Source organism: Narcine bancroftii, chromosome 6 (assembly GCF_036971445.1).
Source record: "Narcine bancroftii isolate sNarBan1 chromosome 6, sNarBan1.hap1, whole genome shotgun sequence".
NCBI classification, from domain to species: Eukaryota; Metazoa; Chordata; class Chondrichthyes; order Torpediniformes; family Narcinidae; genus Narcine; species Narcine bancroftii.
In genome coordinates this window covers 137,242,481-137,261,612 of record NC_091474.1, presented here as the reverse complement: position 1 = coordinate 137,261,612, position 19,132 = coordinate 137,242,481, and the positions used below count along the sequence as shown (strand labels likewise).

At 38.5% G+C, this 19,132-nt stretch overlaps 1 protein-coding gene across 6 annotated transcripts in view; it reads left to right on the top strand.

Moving 5' to 3' along the window:
* Positions 1-19,132, top strand: part of sh3yl1 (SH3 and SYLF domain containing 1) — a 190,846-nt gene that overhangs the window by 111,395 nt on the left and 60,319 nt on the right. For 3 of the 6 annotated variants that reach the window (XM_069886167.1, XM_069886169.1, XM_069886168.1), the window contains exons 9-10: positions 6,959-7,012; positions 16,080-16,937. In XM_069886167.1, the coding sequence (XP_069742268.1) occupies positions 6,959-7,012; positions 16,080-16,282 (257 nt within the window). In that variant the 3' untranslated portion in view covers positions 16,283-16,937. The other 3 variants (XM_069886172.1, XM_069886171.1, XM_069886170.1) reach the window with 3 other exon arrangements.

Below are 19,132 nucleotides of genomic sequence, written 5' to 3'. Positions count from 1 at the left end.
AAAAAGACATAAGGCAACATTCAGGTATTCTGCAGTACTGAAGATTTTTCAGGATGGATATCAACCAAAGTTCTTTGATAATCCTAAAGAAGCTATGGATTTTGCTCAGTCTTGACCAATTACGCAATTCCAGGAACGATGTAGTCCCCCACGGTCTCCAAAGAGGGCAGAGCTGCAAGAAGGGAATCTGATTTATGGAAGAAACGGTGGTCGCAATGGCAAAGAAACTCATTTAACCGATAAGGAACAAAAAAAAGACATAAGGCAACATTTAGGTATTCTGCAGTACTGAAGATTTTTCAGGATGGAAATCAGCCAAATTTCTTTGACAATCCTAAAGAGGTTATGGACTTTGCTCATTCTCTACCAATCATGCAGTTTCAGGAACGATGTAGTCCTTTAAGGTCTCCAAAGAGAGTAGAGATGTAAGGTGGGATCCAGATTTTTAAAAGAAATGGAAGCAATGCTGACCGAAGTGGTAATGTTGATTTTAAAAAAATAAATCTTTTATCTTTTTTTTTGAGAAGAGTTTAAATAGTTTAAATAATGATGATAGTTTAATGAAATGGGAGTTGGGAGAGAGAACTGGGTGGGCACTAGTTTCCAGAAGTCATCAGCTACCTGTGAGTTATCTCACACGCAATATTTTGGGGGAGTTACCGCTTTGGGCAGTTTAAACAGGAGGAGGTAGTTGTGACCTCCGACCTGTTTTTTTTTTCTTTTTAATTTTTGGGTTAAGAAGTGAAGGTTTTTTTTATTATTATTTTTTTAAATAAATAATTTTTTAAAACTTTTTGTTTTCTGATTGTAATTGAGAGGGAATTAGGAGGTTTTTTTCTCTTTTTTTTTGGGGGGGGTTTCTCTTTTTTCTCTCTTTTAAGAGGATGATGTCACAGAAGATAATAAGACAAAAATTGAGGATGTTGAATTAGATGAAGAGGAAGATGAGGGGAAAGGTGATAAGAAGAAAAAGAAGAAAATCAAATACAAATACACTGAGGGAGAAGAGTTTAATAAAATTAAGTTAATTTCGATAGAGAATTTTGAAGATGTTATAAATGAAGAATATGGAGAATTTTATAAGAGTTTGAACTTTTATTTTTTTTAGATAAGGGGAGGGGAAGGGAATAAAAAGTTTATCTGATTGTTTTTCTAAGAGATGTTTTTGTTCTCTCGATGAATTATAAAGGAAACGGTATTAATGGAAATTCTGTATTTATGTATTATTAATTATGATTTTTTTGTATAACAGATATGTGGTTGATATATGATTTTAATATTTGAACTTAGTTTTAAAGTGGATTTCATTTGTTAAATACATGTATTATGTTTGATTTAAATATATGTTTAAGGGTATTATTTTAGTATTGATTTATTTTGTTGTTAGTATTTTTTTTGTTGTTAAGTTTTATCCTTTTTTTTGTAAGTGGGGTTTTTTCTATTTTATTTACAACATTGTTAATTAATTCTTCACTCTTTATTTTGGGGGAGGGTTGGACTAATTTTAAATTAGACGATTAATGTTGCGTTATAATTATTGCGGGGGTTAATTTGTGTAGTTTAATGATGTAGTATTCTAATTTTTATTATCTTATTTTTTATTATTTCTTTAAATGTAATTTTTATTTTTATTCATGTCATAAAATTTTAAATAAAGTTTTAAAAAAAACCTGATGTGTATTGGCAGCAATCTACCATTGCAGGCAAAATCTTCGCTAGGATTCTCCTAAATAGAATAATACCTAGTGTCGCCGAGAATATTCTCCCAGAATCACAGTGCGGCTTTTGCGCAAACAGAGGAACTACTGACATGGTCTTTGCCCTCAGACAGCTCCAAGAAAAGTGCAGAGAACAAAACAAAGGACTCTACATCACCTTTGTTGACCTCACCAAAGCCTTCGACACCGTGAGCAGGAAAGGGCTTTGGCAAATACTAGAGCGCCTCGGATGCCCCCCAAAGTTCCTCAACATGGTTATCCAACTGCACGAAAACCAACAAGGTCGGGTCAGATACAGCAATGAGCTCTCTGAACCCTTCTCCATTAACAATGGCGTGAAGCAAGGCTGTGTTCTCGCACCAACCCTCTTTTCAATCTTCTTCAGCATGATGCTGAACCAAGCCATGAAAGACCTCAACAATGAAGACGCTGTTTACATCCGGTACTGCACGGATGGCAGTCTCTTCGCCTGCAAGCTCACACCAAGACACAAGAACAACTTGTCCGTGAACTACTCTTCGCAGACGATGCCGCTTTAGTTGCCCATTCAGAGCCAGCTCTTCAGCGCTTGACGTCCTGTTTTGCGGAAACTGCCAAAATGTTTGGCCTGGAAGTCAGCCTGAAGAAAACGGAGGTCCTCCATCAGCCAGCTCCCCACCTTGAATACCAGCCCCCTCACATCTCCATCGGGCACACAAAACTCAAAACGGTCAACCAGTTTACCTATCTCGGCTGCACCATTTCATCAGATGCAAGGATCGACAACGAGATAGACAACAGACTCGCCAAGGCAAATAGCGCCTTTGGAAAGCTACACAAAAGAGTCTGGAAAAACAACCAACTGAAAAACCTCACAAAGATAAGCGTATACAGAGCTGTTGTCATACCCACACTCCTGTTCAGCTCCGAATCATGGGTCCTTTACCGGTATCACCTAGGGCTCCTAGAACACTTCCACCAGTGTTGTCTCCACTCCATCCTCAACATTCATTGGAGCGCCTTCATCTCTAACATAGAAGTACTCGAGATGGCAGAGGCCGACAGCATCGAGTCCACGCTGCTGAAGATCCAGCTGCGCTGGGCGGGTCACATCTCCAGAATGGAGGACCATCGCCTTCCCAAGATCGTGTTATATGGCGAGCTCTCCATTGGCCACTGTGACAGAGGTGCACCAAAGAAGAGGTACAAGGACTGCCTAAAGAAATCTCTTGGTGCCTGACACATTGACCACCGCCAGTGGGCTGATATCGCCTCAAACCGTGCATCTTGGCCCCTCACAGTTCGGCGGGCAGCAACCTCCTTTGAAGAAGACCGCAGAGCCCACCTCACTGACAAAAGACAAAGGAGGAAAAACCCAGCACCCAACCCCAACCAACCAATTTTCCCCTGCAACCGCTGCAACCGTGCCTGCCTGTCCCGCATCGGACTTGTCAGTCACCAACGAGCCTTCAGCAGACGTGGACATTACCCCTCCATAAATCTTCGTCCGCGAAGCCAAGCCAAAGAGAAGAAAACCAATGTGTAATGATATTAATGGAACAAAATAATCTTTTTGAACATGTTGGCTTATCTCAGATTTGATGTTACAAAACTGACAGAAATCATGAACAAGAAGCCCACATAACTGAAATATTTAAAAACAATACATTTTCATTTGACGGCTGCCAATGAGGTGGAGTCTGAAGCTTTTCACGTGTGGCCCATGACTTTACTCAACGTTGTCCAATTTGCCACTCTAAAGGATTTTGTCTCAAAATGTCAACCATTCTTTTTCTCCCGGTGATACTGCTCAACCCGCTGAGTTCAAGGAGATTGTGTTTAGCTTCAGCTTCCAGCATCAGCATTTTCCTTTGTCTCTCTCCAATTTGCCATTCTTTGGTTTTCAATAATCAAAGTCATTCTCCACATGGCCATCTTTCTGAACAGTAGCTCTCATCCTCCAGGTATGAGGACACAGCTTTGTTCTTCCAGAATTCTTTACAGAAGACTGCGACTATTCACCTTAAATATGCCTTTTCAGGATTTTACACACTTTAAGATACCTTCTCAGTCTTCTTTGCTCCAGAGTAATAGTCCTAACCCATCTAGTCTTTCCTTACAACTCGAGCTCTCCGCTACCAATAACACCTTTATAAATTTATTTTGCACTCTTTTCAATTTAGTGATATCCTTCATACAGTTAGGCTACCAGAACTGTATGCAGTATTCAAAATGTGGCCTCCCCTACGTCTTGTACAGCCATATTATGACATCCTAATTCCAGTATTCACTGTCTAGACAGTTGAAGGCGTACCATTTATTGAAACTTGTGAAAGGCCTTGCTAAAGTCCATGTGGACAACACGTACAACCCCCCCCCCATCAATCTTCTTTCAAAAAACTTAAATCAAATTCATGAAGCATGATTTCCCCGTATAAAAAGTCAAACAAATTCATGAGACGTTATTTTCCACGAACAAAACCACATGAGAAATGCATCATGTTTAAATGGTGACTCCATTTTTAAAAAATCATGGGGTTCTTTACTTAGAAGGCAAAAAATATAATAATAAAAGGGGGAAATAATGGGTGTTTAAGGGAAAGAGAAAAGCAGAGCCTGTCTGTTTTGATAGTACTATTTAAATAAACTTTGCTTGTTAAATGATGAGATGGCCTATTGTCATATACACAAGTACAATGGACAGACATACAGAAATACTTTCTTGCAGGAACCACATTGTTACATAAAATACACCAACAATCGTATAATCTAAATTTCAGTTGAGAGAGGAAGAGAGATAACAAATATAATGGGATAAGTATTTACATTTTCAGTTAGTGCAAAAAAATTGTGATGTTTCAACAGCATAGATGGATCTTTTAGGTTTGCTGGAGTAGTTTATAGTTAGGGTAGTTTGGAAATGTTTCAGATCCAGAAAGGCGTGAGGGAAAAAAAACTGTTCTTGAACCAATAGGTGCTGGACTTCATTTTTGTACCTCATGCCTGAAGGGAGCAGCGAGAACAGTCTATAACTCAGGTGGTGCGGGTTCTTTACAATGTAAGCTGCTTTCTTGCAGTATTGTCTCATATAAATGTCTTCAATAGATGGGAGTTCAGTGCCTGTGATGGACTTGGCTAGGTTTACCACTTTCTGTGGCCTGCATTCCTGTGCTCTAGTCTCCAAACCAGGCTATGATGCAACCAGACAGTCTACTTTCCACAGTATATCTGAAAAAGTTTGATAGAGTATTCAATGATACTGAAAATCTCCAGAGACTTCTGAGAAAGAAGAGCATTGGTGTGCCTTCCATCACAATTGCTTCGATGTGCTGACTCCAAGAGCAGTCAAGAGAAGACTCCCAGGAACTTGAAGGTCCTAACCTCGTCAATGGCCATCCCATTGATGAAGACTGATGCATGGTTCCTTGGCCTGCACAAGTCCACTATAAGCTCCTTGATCTTGCTGATGTTGAGAGCAAGATTACAGCTCTTGCACCACCAATCCAGATTCTCGTTCATGACTGTATATTCTGTTATCATTACCAGTTATTTTGCCAATAACGGTAGTGTGATCAGTAAATTCAGAGATTGAGTTTAGTTGGACTTATTTACACATTATTGTGGGTATAGATTGAATAGAGTAGGGAACTAAAGCACACAGCCTTGTACACAGGGTCACATTGCCAATCTGCACTGATTGGAGTTTGCCAATGACAAAGTCGATGAGCCAGTTGCAATAAGAGGAACAAGTTACCAGGTCCCCGAGTTTGATCATTAATTTTGGTGATATGATTGTGTTAATTGCTAAGTTGTAGTTAATGAACAACAGCCTGACGTAGATGCTCTTGTGGTCCAGGTGATCAAACACAAAATGGAGGCTCAGTGAAATGGCATCTGCTGTTAACCGAATATGGTCATTTTAAAGTTTATTATCATCCAATTCTACAAGGACAGCCTGATCAAACAGTGTTCTCCGGTCCTCAGTGCAAGAGCATGCAAACACACATACAGACATACCATATATGCCATTGTATAGGACAATCACAAAACTTAAAAATTTCACCTTAATATCAAGTTGTTCTTTACAAGGGGGTCTAAAATTCTTACTTTGGGTATTCATACAGACATGGTGCACAGTAATAGGCCATTTTGGTCCATGGATCCATGCTGCCCAATTTCACCCAATTAACCTACAACCCAGTACATTTGGAATGGTAGAAGGAAACAGGAACCCCCCCCCCACCATGGGAAAACCCAACCAGACACGGAGAATGTACAAACTCCTTACAGACAGCGTGGGATTCAATCCCCGGTCCGAATCACAGGCGCTGAACAGCATTGTGCAACTGCTACACTAACCGTACCTTGACAACGAAGTCTCGTCACTGCCACCATCTTCCCGCCGGCTCAGACACAATATCACACATCCTCCATTAATTATTTGCGAAGAATCAGTGCTCCTCCACGGGTTCCATCTCCCTAGTCCAATTGTTGTCAGTTTTGTACAGGCTTTAAATGGCCTGTTAGAGGAGCCAACAGTGGTTTGTTTTAAAATATCCAACAAAAAGTTAAACCTTTAAATGGTAATTTATTACAAAAATATTGTGATTTGCTTTTAACAGTATCCACTGTTCAGCAGTAAGTACCAGATATTTTGGGGTGGGGAGGTCATCTTATATATAGGTTATTGCTCAAAACCAACATTTTAGGAAGAAATATATGTACATACAAAAATAAATAAATATTGTTTGATAAATAATAGAGTCTCGGAGGGTTTGTACAACCAGTCCATTCCATCTGTTCAACGCTGTCTATGGGAAGCAGCTCGTTCTCAGCCTGGTGGTTCTGGATCTGATGGTTGATGAAGTGGATCCAGGTTCTTCCTTAGACAGGAAGTTAATTTGTTCCATAATAAACCTCTCAGCACTTCAATACCATTTGTCATCAAGTCAGGTCATCTTTCTCTTCTCGGGCACATGATTGATGGAGTTCCTTTTGAAGCAGGTAGAGAACTCAGAGTAGTAATGAGAGATTGAAGATATTCAGAAAATCTCCAGCCAGTTGGTTTGAACAGGTTTTAAGGACATGGCCAAGTGCACCATCTGGGCTTGATGCTTTAGAAGCGTTCACACTCATGAAAATTCTTTTCACATCACCAGCATTAATTGGGAGCACAGAGTCTTCCTGTGGTAATGTTAATATTTTGTAATGTTTATACTTGGTTTATCTGAGTGACAATGTTTTCTTTCCATGATTAAAAGTGGAGCAGAATTCCAACAGCAGTTTATATCCACATCTACCAAGCTACCAGTCTGGTAAGTGAAATGCTGTAGAAAATATACATAATATACAGTGCCTTTGCAAAATCAGGCTTTTGTTTAATTACATCAGTTGCTTTAACAATAGCATTTATGGTACATTTTTAAAATGGAAAGTCTCAATGCACTGTTAATAGTTATATTCCCCCCCCCCCCACAATCACAAATTGGTTTATTCAAACTTTTACATCTATTTTGTGTTGATATCCCTCAAGAAATTTGCAAGAACCCTGCTGTCCATACTTGGTGTATGCCTCCTTTTTCCTGATCAAGATCTCAGTATCCCTCATAAACCAGGTTCCTTAATCCTGACAGCCTTGCCCTTCACTCTAATGGGAACATCCCCAACTTACCCGATCTCACTTCTAAAAGCCTTTCACTGGCCAAACATCATTTTAACTATAAACATGCTCTCCCAATCAGCTTATGAGTTCATCTGAATTTTGGATTTAGCCAAATAAATTGAAGAATCCTGATTTTTTTTTTTAAACCATGATATAGTTCTGATGTCTAATATTCATTTTGAGGTTCTGGGGTCATATCTGCTACTGTTTTTTTTCAGAATGGAGGTGGGAATAAAGAGTTAACTTCTTCAGCTTTTTCACTGGTTATTATTTTGGTTATTGTTGCAAATCAATTAATATTAACTGACTTTATGCGGTATCTATGGGGATAAAAGAATTATTGACGATTCAGTTCAAGACCCTGCTTCAAGAATGAGAGTGGAGAGGGAAGAATACCAACATTAAGAGGTGAGAAAGAGAGAGAGTGGAGAGGGAAGAATACCAACATTAAGAGGTGAGAAAGAGAGAGAGTGGAGAGGGAAGAATACCAACATTAAGAGGTGAGAAAGAGAGAGAAGTGATGCAGGTAGTTGAGATTGAGGAGGGATGAAGGAAGCTAGATAGATGGAACTGGATGGCGAAGGGAGAATGATGTAATTGGGAGAGAGGCAGGTGAGTAATAGCTGGAATCAAAGAAAAATGCCAATGGAGGAAGGTGAATGTGGAGATAGATTCAGGGGCATGACAAAGGCCACCAGTACAGAAATCAACAAGAAAGATAATAATGGGAACCACTTGGGGAGAGGCGGCGTGCAGATGGAACCATTTGGCAATAGATGGAATTAGATGCTGTTCAACCTGCTGAGTTCCTCTGGTACTTTGGGTTTTTTTTGTCCAATTTCCAGCATCTGAACATAGAACATCACAGCTCAGTAAAAACTAAGTGGGATGGGAACCTACAAAGAAAGAACAAGGAAGGTGGTACAGAGACCAAAGCTAGAGTTAGGAGAGAGAAAAAGAAAACTAAAAGGCAGAAAATTGAAAAAGCAAAGGATGCAGAGGTCACTAGATTCTAAAAGGACAATGAGCATAAGGGGCACTTTATCGAAATGCCCATAGTATTAGAAACAAGTTTAGTGAACTTGAGAGACAAATCAGTACCCAGGCATAGGATTAGAGGCCAACACAAAAACATTGAAAGGTGGGCATGATTGGAAATTAAATATTCAAAGGTATCAGATAATACGAAAAGATGGACAGGGTGGTAAAGGTGGTGGGGTAGCACTCTTAATTAAGGAGGAGATCAGGATAATAGTGAGAGATGACAAGATCTAAGGAGCAGAATGTTGAGTCCATCTTGGTAGAGGTAAAAAAAAACACTGGTGGGAGTTGTCTATCGCCCACCAAATAACAATAGCACAGTGGTACAGACTATTAACCAAGAGATAGCTGAGGGACACAAGAATGGAACGACAGTTGTCCTGGGGGAGTTTAACTTACACGTTGATTGGGCAAATCAAATTGGTCGAGGGAATCTGGAGGATGACTTCATAGAATGCATCAGTGATAGCTTTCTTGAACAGCATGTTAAGGAACCAACAAGGGAGAATGCTATTTTAGATCTTGTATTGTGCAATGAGATAGGTAAAATTAATGATCTAGTAGTTTGGGACCCTTTTGGAAAAAGTGATCATAATATGATTGAATTTCTCCTACAGATGGAGGGTGCAATAGTTGGATCTAAAACTAGTGTATTATGCTTGAACAGAGGAGACTACAACAGGATGAGGGAGGAGTTGGTCAGTGTGGACCGGGAGCACAGGCAGAACAGTTGAGGAACAGTGGAAGACTTTCAAAGAGATTTTTCACAGTGTTCAACAATAATATATTCCCATTTTAAAATAAGGGTGGTAAGAGAGGGAAGAGTCAGCCTTGGTTAACTAAGGAAAGTATAAAATTAAAAGCTCATGTGTACAAAGTAACCAAGAGTAGTGGGAAACTGAAGGATTGTGAAAACTTTAAAAGGCAACAAATAACCACTAAATGAGAAATAAGGTAAGGGAAGAAGCATTATGTAAATTAGCACAAAATATAAAAACGTATAGCAAAAATTTTTATAAATATATAAAATTGAAGAGGATGGCTAGAATCAACATAGGTCCCTTGGAAGATGAGAAAGGGAAATTGATATTGAGTAACAAAGAAATACCCGAGGCATTGAACAGATATTTTGTGTCAGTCTTCACGGTGGAAGACACATCCAGCATGCCAAAGAGTGGATGATAAGGATGCGAAGGCAGGTGGCCTTGATAAAATAATTGTTTCAAAAGAGATTGCGATGAGCAAGCTAATGGGACTGGTAGTGGACAAATTCCCTGGTCCTGATGAGATGCATCCCAGGGTACTGAGGGAAATGGCAGGAGTTATAATCGATAAATTGGTAGTCATTTAACAAAATTCTCTGGATTCTTGGCAGGTCCCAGCAGTTTGGAAGACAGAAAATGTCACACCGCTTTTTACAAACAGATAGAGGCAGAAGACATGTAATTATCGGCCAGTTAGCTTAACGTCTGTAGTCGGGAAAATGCCTGAAGCTGTTATTAAGGATGAAATAACAAGACATTTAGAATGAAGGAGTTACATCAGGCAGAAGCAGCATGGATTCAGAAAGGGCAGGTCTCGTTTGACAAACTTTCTGGAGTTCTTTGAGGATATAATGGGTGCGGTAGATAGAGGGGAACAGATTGATGTTGTATATTTCGATTTTCAGAAGGAATTTGATATGGTGCCGCACAAGAGACTTATCAATAAGATACAGATAAATGGGGTCAGGGGTAGTATATTGGCATGGATTAAGGATTGGTTAATTGACAGAAGGCAATGAGACGGGATAAATGGGTGTTTTTCTGATTGGCAGACAGCAGTAAGTGAGGTGCCGCAGGGTTCGGTGCTGGGTCCAGAGTTGTTCACCATTTACATTGGTGATTTGGAAGAGGGGACAGAGTTTAGTGTTGCTAAGTTTGCAGATGATACTAAATTGAGTGAAAAAGCAAATTGTACAGTGGATGTGGAGAGGCTGCAGGAGGATATAGTTGTGTTAGGTGAGTGGGCAAAGGTCTGCCAGATGGAGTACAATGTTAGTAAGTGTGAGGTTATCCACTTTGGCAAGAAAAATAAAAGAGCTGAATATTATTTAAAGGGTGATAAACTACAGCATGCTGTTGTGCAGAGGGACTTGGGAGTGCTTGTGCATGAATCCCAAAAAGTTGGGTTGCAGGTGCAGCAGGTTATTAAGGAGGTAATGTTGCAAAATGTTGCAACTATATAAGGTACTGGTGAGACCGCACCTGGAGTACTGTGTCCAGTTCTGGTCTCCATATTTGAGGAAGGATATACTGGCTTTGGAGACGGTCCAGAGGAGGTTTACTAGGTTGATCCCTGGGATGAAGGGTTTGACTTATGATGAAAGATTAAATCATCTAGGATTGTATTCACTCGAGTTCAGAAGAATGAGAAGAGATCTTATAGAAACATATAGGATTATGAAGGGTATGGATAGGATAGATGTAGGAAGGTTTTTTGAGCTGGCCAGGGAAACTAAAACGAGAGGACACAGTCTCAAGATTTGGGGGAGTAGATTTAGGAAAGAGATGAGGAAAAATAGTTTTTCCCAGAGAGTAGTGAATGTTTGGAATTTTCTAACCAGGGAAGTGGTTGAGGCTGCCTCATTAAACATATTTAAAATTCAGATAGATAAATTTTTACATGATAGAGGAATTAGAGGATATGGGGAAAAGGCAGGTAGGTGGAGTTAGGTCATAAATTAGATCAGCCATGATCGTATTGAATGGCGGAGCAGGCTCGATGGGCCATTTTTGGCCTACTCCTGTTCCTACTTCCTATATTCCTATATACTTGAGGAAGGATAGATTGGCCTTGGTGCCAGTCCAGAGGAGGTTCACCAGGTTGATCCTGGAGATGAAGGGTTGACCTACGACGAGAGACTAAATCACCTGGGATTACCCACTCAAATTCAGAAGAATGAGAGGAGATCTTATAGAAACATATAAAATTATGAAAGAGGTAGATAAGATAGAGGCAGGAAAATAGTTTTCACTGGTAGGTGAGACCAGAACAAGGGAACACAGCCTCAAGATTCAGGGAAGTAGATTTAAGATGGAGATGACGAAAACCATTTTCCCCAGAGAATAGTGAATCTGTGGAATTCTCTGCCCAGGGAAGCAGTTGAGGCTACTTCATTAATTAAGATTCAGTTAGATAAATTTTTACATTAAAAAAAATTAAGGGATATAGAGAAAAAGCAACTAGGTGGAGTTGAGTCCATGATCAGATCTGACGATCTTATTGAATGGCGGAGCAGGCTTGACAGGCTGGATGGCCCACTCGTACTCCTATTTCTTATATTCTTATGACCCTTCAGCCCACGATGTTGTGCTGACCTATATAAATCCCCTGAACAATCTGAGCCTTCCCTACCTCACACCCATAACCCTCTATTTTGCTTGCATCCATGTACCTGTCGAAGTGTCCCTATTGTATCAGCCTCCACCATACCCCTTGTAATGAAAAAGGTACCGGCTGTCCATCCTATTTCTGCCTGTGTCTCAAATGGAACTTTTTAAAAAAAATGAAGTTTAAATCAATGAGCTGCAGGTCATTAAAAAGTAGAATAAAATAATCTGTCCAAAGATTAAGATGATGGTTTTGCCTCATTCTCTGCTCTTATATTGAAACAGACATTTGCACCATGTAATGCTTAATATGATCATATGTGATACGGAGAGGTAAAAATTTCACTGCACTAACATATCTCTGAGTGCATTAGAATTTATTACAATTATTTTACAGAAAATCACATGGCAAGTATTAATGCCACCTCAAATTCAGACAAGCATCTGCACTGGAAGGTCAATAAAATTTGTATTCTGCTCTGTCACTTCATTCATTGAAAGTAATTGTATTAAAATGTGTCACAGTGACTTCTAGCTCCAGTTTAATAAAAAGCAGTAGGGCAGAGGCTATTACGGTACATTATATTTTTAGTATTTATTAACTGACTAAAGCTGCACTGGGCACCCAAAAGTTATATTCATTGACTAGAGTAACATTCCAAATGTATGGGTGTGTATTAAGCCAGATCTCCCAATTCATTTTGGTCCTGTTCTATTGGGCCACATGCTAAAGGGATTTAATTAGTTTGGCATTCAGCCATCACAGTTAAACCACATGCTACTTCAAAGTTGAGGGATATTTCAAATTTAATTAAACTATGATGTACATAGTATTCTTGAAGTATGAAAGCTTGAGTAATTCTGTTTACTCTTTACTCATCTTGGTACATATTTTATTGCATCCTGATGAGCATCTACTAGTCAGTTCTTAATTGTATCAATCTGGTTTGCAAAATAATGCAGAAGATCTGCCGTGCAAGCTGTAAATTTATTTGTGATAATTCAATGACAAAATGCAAACTATATTTTACAGGTGAAGTTTTCCAAGTAAAATTAATTATTTCACTTTAATTGCAGTTTAACAGTATTGTATACTATTTAAACTAAAATACTTCTACAACACATTGAACAACAGAAGTGTTCTCATGAGCTGAACACAATATTTTAATTTTACTGTTAACCTGATCACAATCTTCAATGGATGTCAACCATTAGTGTATCTTCTAATCTATGTTGCATCAAAGATGTTCTCTGCTAGACAACAGCTAAGTTTTTAATGTGGGTTTAAGTGGCTTGGTTAATATTTAGATATTCCAAATGGATAGGAAAAGGTAGTAGCGTACTATTCTTAGAAACTAATGACCGTAGTTCCTCAAATGGAGGTCTTCTGGTGCTCCTAAATGAGGGAATTCCAGGATTGTGATCCTGTGTAATGAGAAAAGAAGTCCCATATGTCTAAGCCAATTTTGTGTATGGGGAAGGGGAAACTTGGAGTTGATGGTTCTTACAAGTATCTCTGGTCCTTTCCCTTCCAAATTTTAGAATTGTGTTTACGAGGCATTGATAAAGACATCTGGGCCCTACACATAGCTGATACATTATGCCATTGGTAGATTGGATTAACACTGATAGATTTAGATGAGAGAAAAAAAACAGGAGGAGCCTAGTGTAAGGGTTCCATTAAGAATACACAATCAGACACACATTCCCCTTTCAGCATTTTGAAGGAATTACTCTTTTCATTGACTCCCAAGTCCATCCCCACAACCACTCCCTGTTGTGCAGCACTTTTCCACAGGAGGTTCAATGCTTGTCGTTTCATCTCATCCCTTCCCTCCATGAAGGAACCTAAACAGTTTTTCCAGGAAGACAGTGATTCACTTGTACTTCTTTCAGTCTAGTGTTAAATTCAAATTTTAAATTTTACACTTTTTAAAAAATTTGGACAAACAGCACAGTAACAGGCCATTTCGGCCCATGAGTCCTTGCTGCCTAATGTACACCCAATTAACTTAAACCCCCAGTATGTTTTGAATGGTGGGAGGAAACCAGAGCCCCTGGGGAAAACCCATGCAATCACAGGGAAAACGTACAAACGTTTTGACAAGGATTCAAATCCCTGTTCTGATCACTGGCACTGTAAAGGTGTTGCACTAACCGTTATGCCCACCATGATGTCCACATTCTACATAAGCTGTTCACAATGTGGCCTCCTCGATATTGGAGAAACCAAACGCAGATTAAATGCAGAACATGTTCATTCACTCTGCAGAAATGTCACTGAACTCACTGATGCCGACCACTTTTTTAAAAAACTTTATTTAAAAACTTTAAAACAACGTAAAATCAATAACAACAGAAAAAAAAAGATTTTTTATATAATATAATAAACCTCCCTACCCCTCAGCCAGACCCCGTAAGGGGAGCCAAAAAAAAAACATATACAATATTTTAAGATATTTTCAAACCCATATATTTTAAATAAGATGACCACATTTTAACAAAAAAGTAATCATCATGTAAATTGTGTTACATGAAACTCCCTTTGTTTCCCACTTTCCCTCCCTCTCTGCTACTTTAACTTTTTCTGTTTTGATGAAGGACCTTCAACATGAAATATTTACTCTTTTTCTTTAGATGCTGCCTGACCTGCTGAATTTTCCAGAATTTTCTGTTGTTTTTGGCACAACAAAACTTTATCACCAACTCTCAGCTAGCACCCATTCTGTCTGCCACATTCAGTCTCTCTTTGTCTTTCCCCTATCACTGGCATTGCCTTTGATCTATCCACCCAAGCAACTTAAACCTGGCTTGTTTTCGGTCTTTTCAGAATTCCAAGGCCAATAACCGGAAAAGTTAATTGTTCCTCTTTTCAAAGGTGTTGCCTTTGAACTTTTTTAGTATTTTCTGGTTTTATTTACGATTTCCAGCATTTTTTTTTTAAACTACTGTGGGTCTCCATCACAGAATAATGCAATGTTTCATCATTCAATGGCACGTTCTAAAGTCTTTAATAGTATAGGTGTCTCAGCCTGGAATGCTTTGTCCATCTCTAGCTATTCGATGACAAGAAATGTTAAATGTAAATTACTGTCAGATATAATTATTGAAATTATTATCAGGGTTTTGAATTGCCTGATGTAGATTTATGACGGAAAAGGTTAAACTGCAGCCTTTTCCTAGAATTTCACTTCCAACCTCTCCTTATAGTTAATATTCTCTAATCCAGCAATATCCTGTGAACCTCTTCTGCACTGTCCCCAAAGCCTTCGGTATAGCAACTTGAGCTTTACACGATGCTCTTCAGCCTCACCAAAGTTTCATGTTCACCCCAAACTCGGGACTGTCCCTTTAGATGTGCCATTAACTGACTTCTGCCTTACTTCACTCAGAAGTTATTGAATGCAATTGAATTGTGAAATAGAATTGCTTTACCAAAATACCATATGAATTATTTAAGAAAGTCAATGGTACAGTCCCCACATCTTAACTGTTTTAATACTGGAAATTGCAAATAAAACTCTGCCTCTCCTTCACAGACGTGTGCCTGGCTGATACAAGAGGTCAGCCAGAGAGGACAGAATGATCATCCACATGGCAATTACTGCCTGTGCAGTCACAGAAGTTCCAGTTTTCATTCATGATGGCTTCTGTAAACATTTGTGGAAGGGAGGCTCATGGAATTTTACTTTTTGATTTGTTTAATTGACCATTATCATTGGATATGGCAAGCTGCAGATCTTGGTGAGATTGCTTCATTTCTAGAATACAATTCTGCCGTATTAACTTTCCACACCATCTGATGGACTGCTAATTTTGAACTGTTATAACTGTTCTGAACCTGACCTACTTCACAATGAAGTTTTGATACACAATTCTGAAGAAAGTGTTCTGAGGGTGAACATCAGCCTTTAATTCCATGAGGCCTCAACAGAACTTTCATGCAAGTTAAAGACAAATATTCTTGAAGCTGGTGTTTGGGAAAGCTTGAGATCTAGAAAGCAGATAGGCATGGATCCCAATAGAGAGTGTGCTTGCCTGCTTAAATTGTTAGAAATTAAAGAAAACATGATATTTTCCCAAGAAAAGCAGCTTTCCGAGAAAACAATGAACAAACTGAAACAATCTTTGGCAAAGTGGCTGTCTTTCCTCACCCACAACTGTGCTTGTAATATGTTGATAGCACGATCCCTGCAAATCTGGCATTTGTAAAATTTCTCTGCATCTGTCATTCTGCTCCACCAGTAGAGTATTTATTTTATATTTTTCAAGACCTTTCAGCTCATATAAGTGTCTTCTGGCTCACAGAAAATCCATGGGATAAACCTTTAACTTTGACAGCAGTACACTCGTTTGAGGGACAAGCACCAGGTGATCTCAGCTTCAAAGCAGGTGATAGAATTACAGTGACATCCCAAACAAAATCACCTTTTGACTGGTGGGAAGGACAACTCCAAGGAAATGTTGGAATTTTTCCAGCCAATTACACAACTGCAGCTCAAGAATATTGATAGATACCTTTAGAATTGAAAAATGTTGCACTTTGGTTTATTGAAAAATTTGTAATTTTAAGAACAAACGTATACATTAATCTTGTATCACAAGAGATGTAGGATAATTTTGCAAGTTGTAAAATCTTCATGTGTTTATAAACCCAAGGCACTGAATTCAAGGGTTATTTTTACTATATAAATTCCCAGATATATATTACTATTGATAACTGTATTAATTTAAGAATTTTGTTTCATTTTATAACTAAAATTGATAATTTGACAATTTTCAAATCATTCTATATGGTGCCAAATGACAATCACAGGTGAAGTGTACAAACCACTTTAAAAATAAAATTATATTTTAGTTAAAAGACAGGCATTTTATGGAATATATATAAAATTTAAATTCCATAATGTTTATTCAAGTATTCTGGAGTTGATTGTCAATCCTCACACTAAAGCAATTAAATAAAGAAGTGTTAATCAAAGATTAAGGTGTAGCTTGTGAAACTTATATCTGTGGTTTTGAAATTCTCTTATTTAATTTAAAATACAAAATTGCAGTGGGTGATTGTAACAAGTCTACAAAGCAGAATCAAGATACTAAAAATGCTAATAAAAATGAACTTTATAATCCAATAAAATAAGATCTTAAAGATCATTACTGCTGGCATATGATTTCTATGTGTAATCTTTGTATGTTCATCAGCCAAAGTCTTTGTTAAATCTACCTCCATTTACAAACACATCCATCCAAAGTAGACTATGGATGAAGCACAAGTAAGTGAGACTTGTTGGTTAGCATGGACCAAAGGATTTGTTTCTGTGGGTATGGTCAAATTGGATAATAATGGCAAATTTCTTCCATTGATGGATGAATCAACTATTTTTTTAAAAATCATAATTATTGATGTTTGCTTCTTTTTTTTAAATTCAGCATTATTAATTAAAATTCCACATCTGCTTTGGACATTTGAACTCGAGGCTTTGGATTCGATATCCAAATCTCTGGATTACCAGGCTCTAGTTGATTTAGGAGTGACTCTACAGCAGATGGCATGGCATTAATCAAGTGGATATCAGTCCTTACCCCTACAAAATTCTTTCTAAACATTACACAACCACCATTCCTTGCATTGAGTGTACGTGGTCAAACCAAAGTAGCAACCTCGGGACATGGACTAACAATTCAGAAATAGAAGTTAAAATCCCACTATGTAGCTGTGAAATCTAAATTCAGAAGAGAGAAAAACTACATGGCTTTGTGCATGGAAAAATCATAGGTCACAAACAATGAGGTTTACCAAAACGAGGGTAGGATGATCGTCAAGTCACCTTTATTTATTGTATATATCATGCTCACATGGTAAGACAAGATATCGTTTCTCCAGGACCATAGAGCATACTTACATAGATACAAGTTAGGAAAGCAGTTAACACATTAAAATATTAAGATATTAAGACATATACATTGAAAGTCCACAACACACTATCCACAACGATGCTGGGAGTTCAGGAGCCTGATGGCTTGGGGGGGAAAAAAGTGTTTCCCACTCTGGACATAAGAGCCCTAGTGCTACGACACATCCTGCCAGATGGCAGAAGAGAGAACAGTTTACACGCGAGACTTGTGGAGTCTTTCACAACGTTTATTGCTTTCCATCTGCATCGAATGTAGTAGACGTCCTTCATGCGAGGAACAAGTTCCCCAATGGTCTTTTCTGCTGACTTCACTATTCTCATTCTCTGCAGGGTCTTGCGGCCTGAGCTATTTAGCATGGTTACACTAATTTGTCAGACCATTGTGACAAGAGCAGTGTGGTCAGGTTACAATTGCACAGGATGTTGGTGAATACTATGTGCAGTTTTGAAAGGATATTAAGCTTGAAAGAGTGCAGGAAAAATTAGTGCTGCCAGGATTGGTAAGCTTGAATTACAAGGAGAGGCTGGATAGGTGTGGGGTTTTTTCCCCCCCCCCCTTGGAACACAAGAGACAGGTGATTTTATGAAGGTTTATAAAATGAGGCACACAGATAAAGTAAATAGTAACAGTCTTTTTTCCATCAGGTAGTGGAATCTAAAACTTGTAGGTATAGACCTAGTGAGAGCTGAAAGATTTCAAAGGGACCTGAGCAATATCTTCTTATGCAAAGTAGGTTCTACATAATTTATAATTGCCTGGGATTTTCACAAGCACTCCTTCTGCAAGAACCCAAGCAGTGAATTGTCACATTGGGGCATACTACCACTGGTAATTTTATGAACCCAACATTAATAAGCATCTGCAATTTGAGGTGAATGATAAACAATCAACAAGTATGGGAGCAGGCACCCCCAATTCACCAATGCAAACCTTAAATTCCTGTTGGAAAACGACCCGTATATTTGAGGGCTGGAAAGCCACTAAGATATACGAGTTGACGAGGCAGTAGAAGGAGGTGATGAAGAGTCCCAATTTATTGATATATGGAAACATAATTGACTGCAGAGCCGATAAAATGCACAGCATTGCCCAAATATTTCTGCTTACACCACAATATTTGTAACTCCAGTGGGAATAATCTTTAACAGTCCTTTTATATTAGTCTCTCACATGCATGCACACACTCATTTATGCATATATTGCTGATGTGTGGCAATGTGCATACACATCTTTTTTTTCCCCATTTGCTTCAAATACAGACATAATTTCTTCATCTTGAATAATACATTATAATAAGAGCAATGCAAAATGATACATAATTTTGTTTTTATCTTCCATCCCTCCCCCTTCCCCCCAAAGAAAAAAAGGAAAGCACACCTGAATATTATATATCATTCACTATGTTCATTTAGGTACTTCTTAAAAGCTGCTTTCACCTCTCTCTC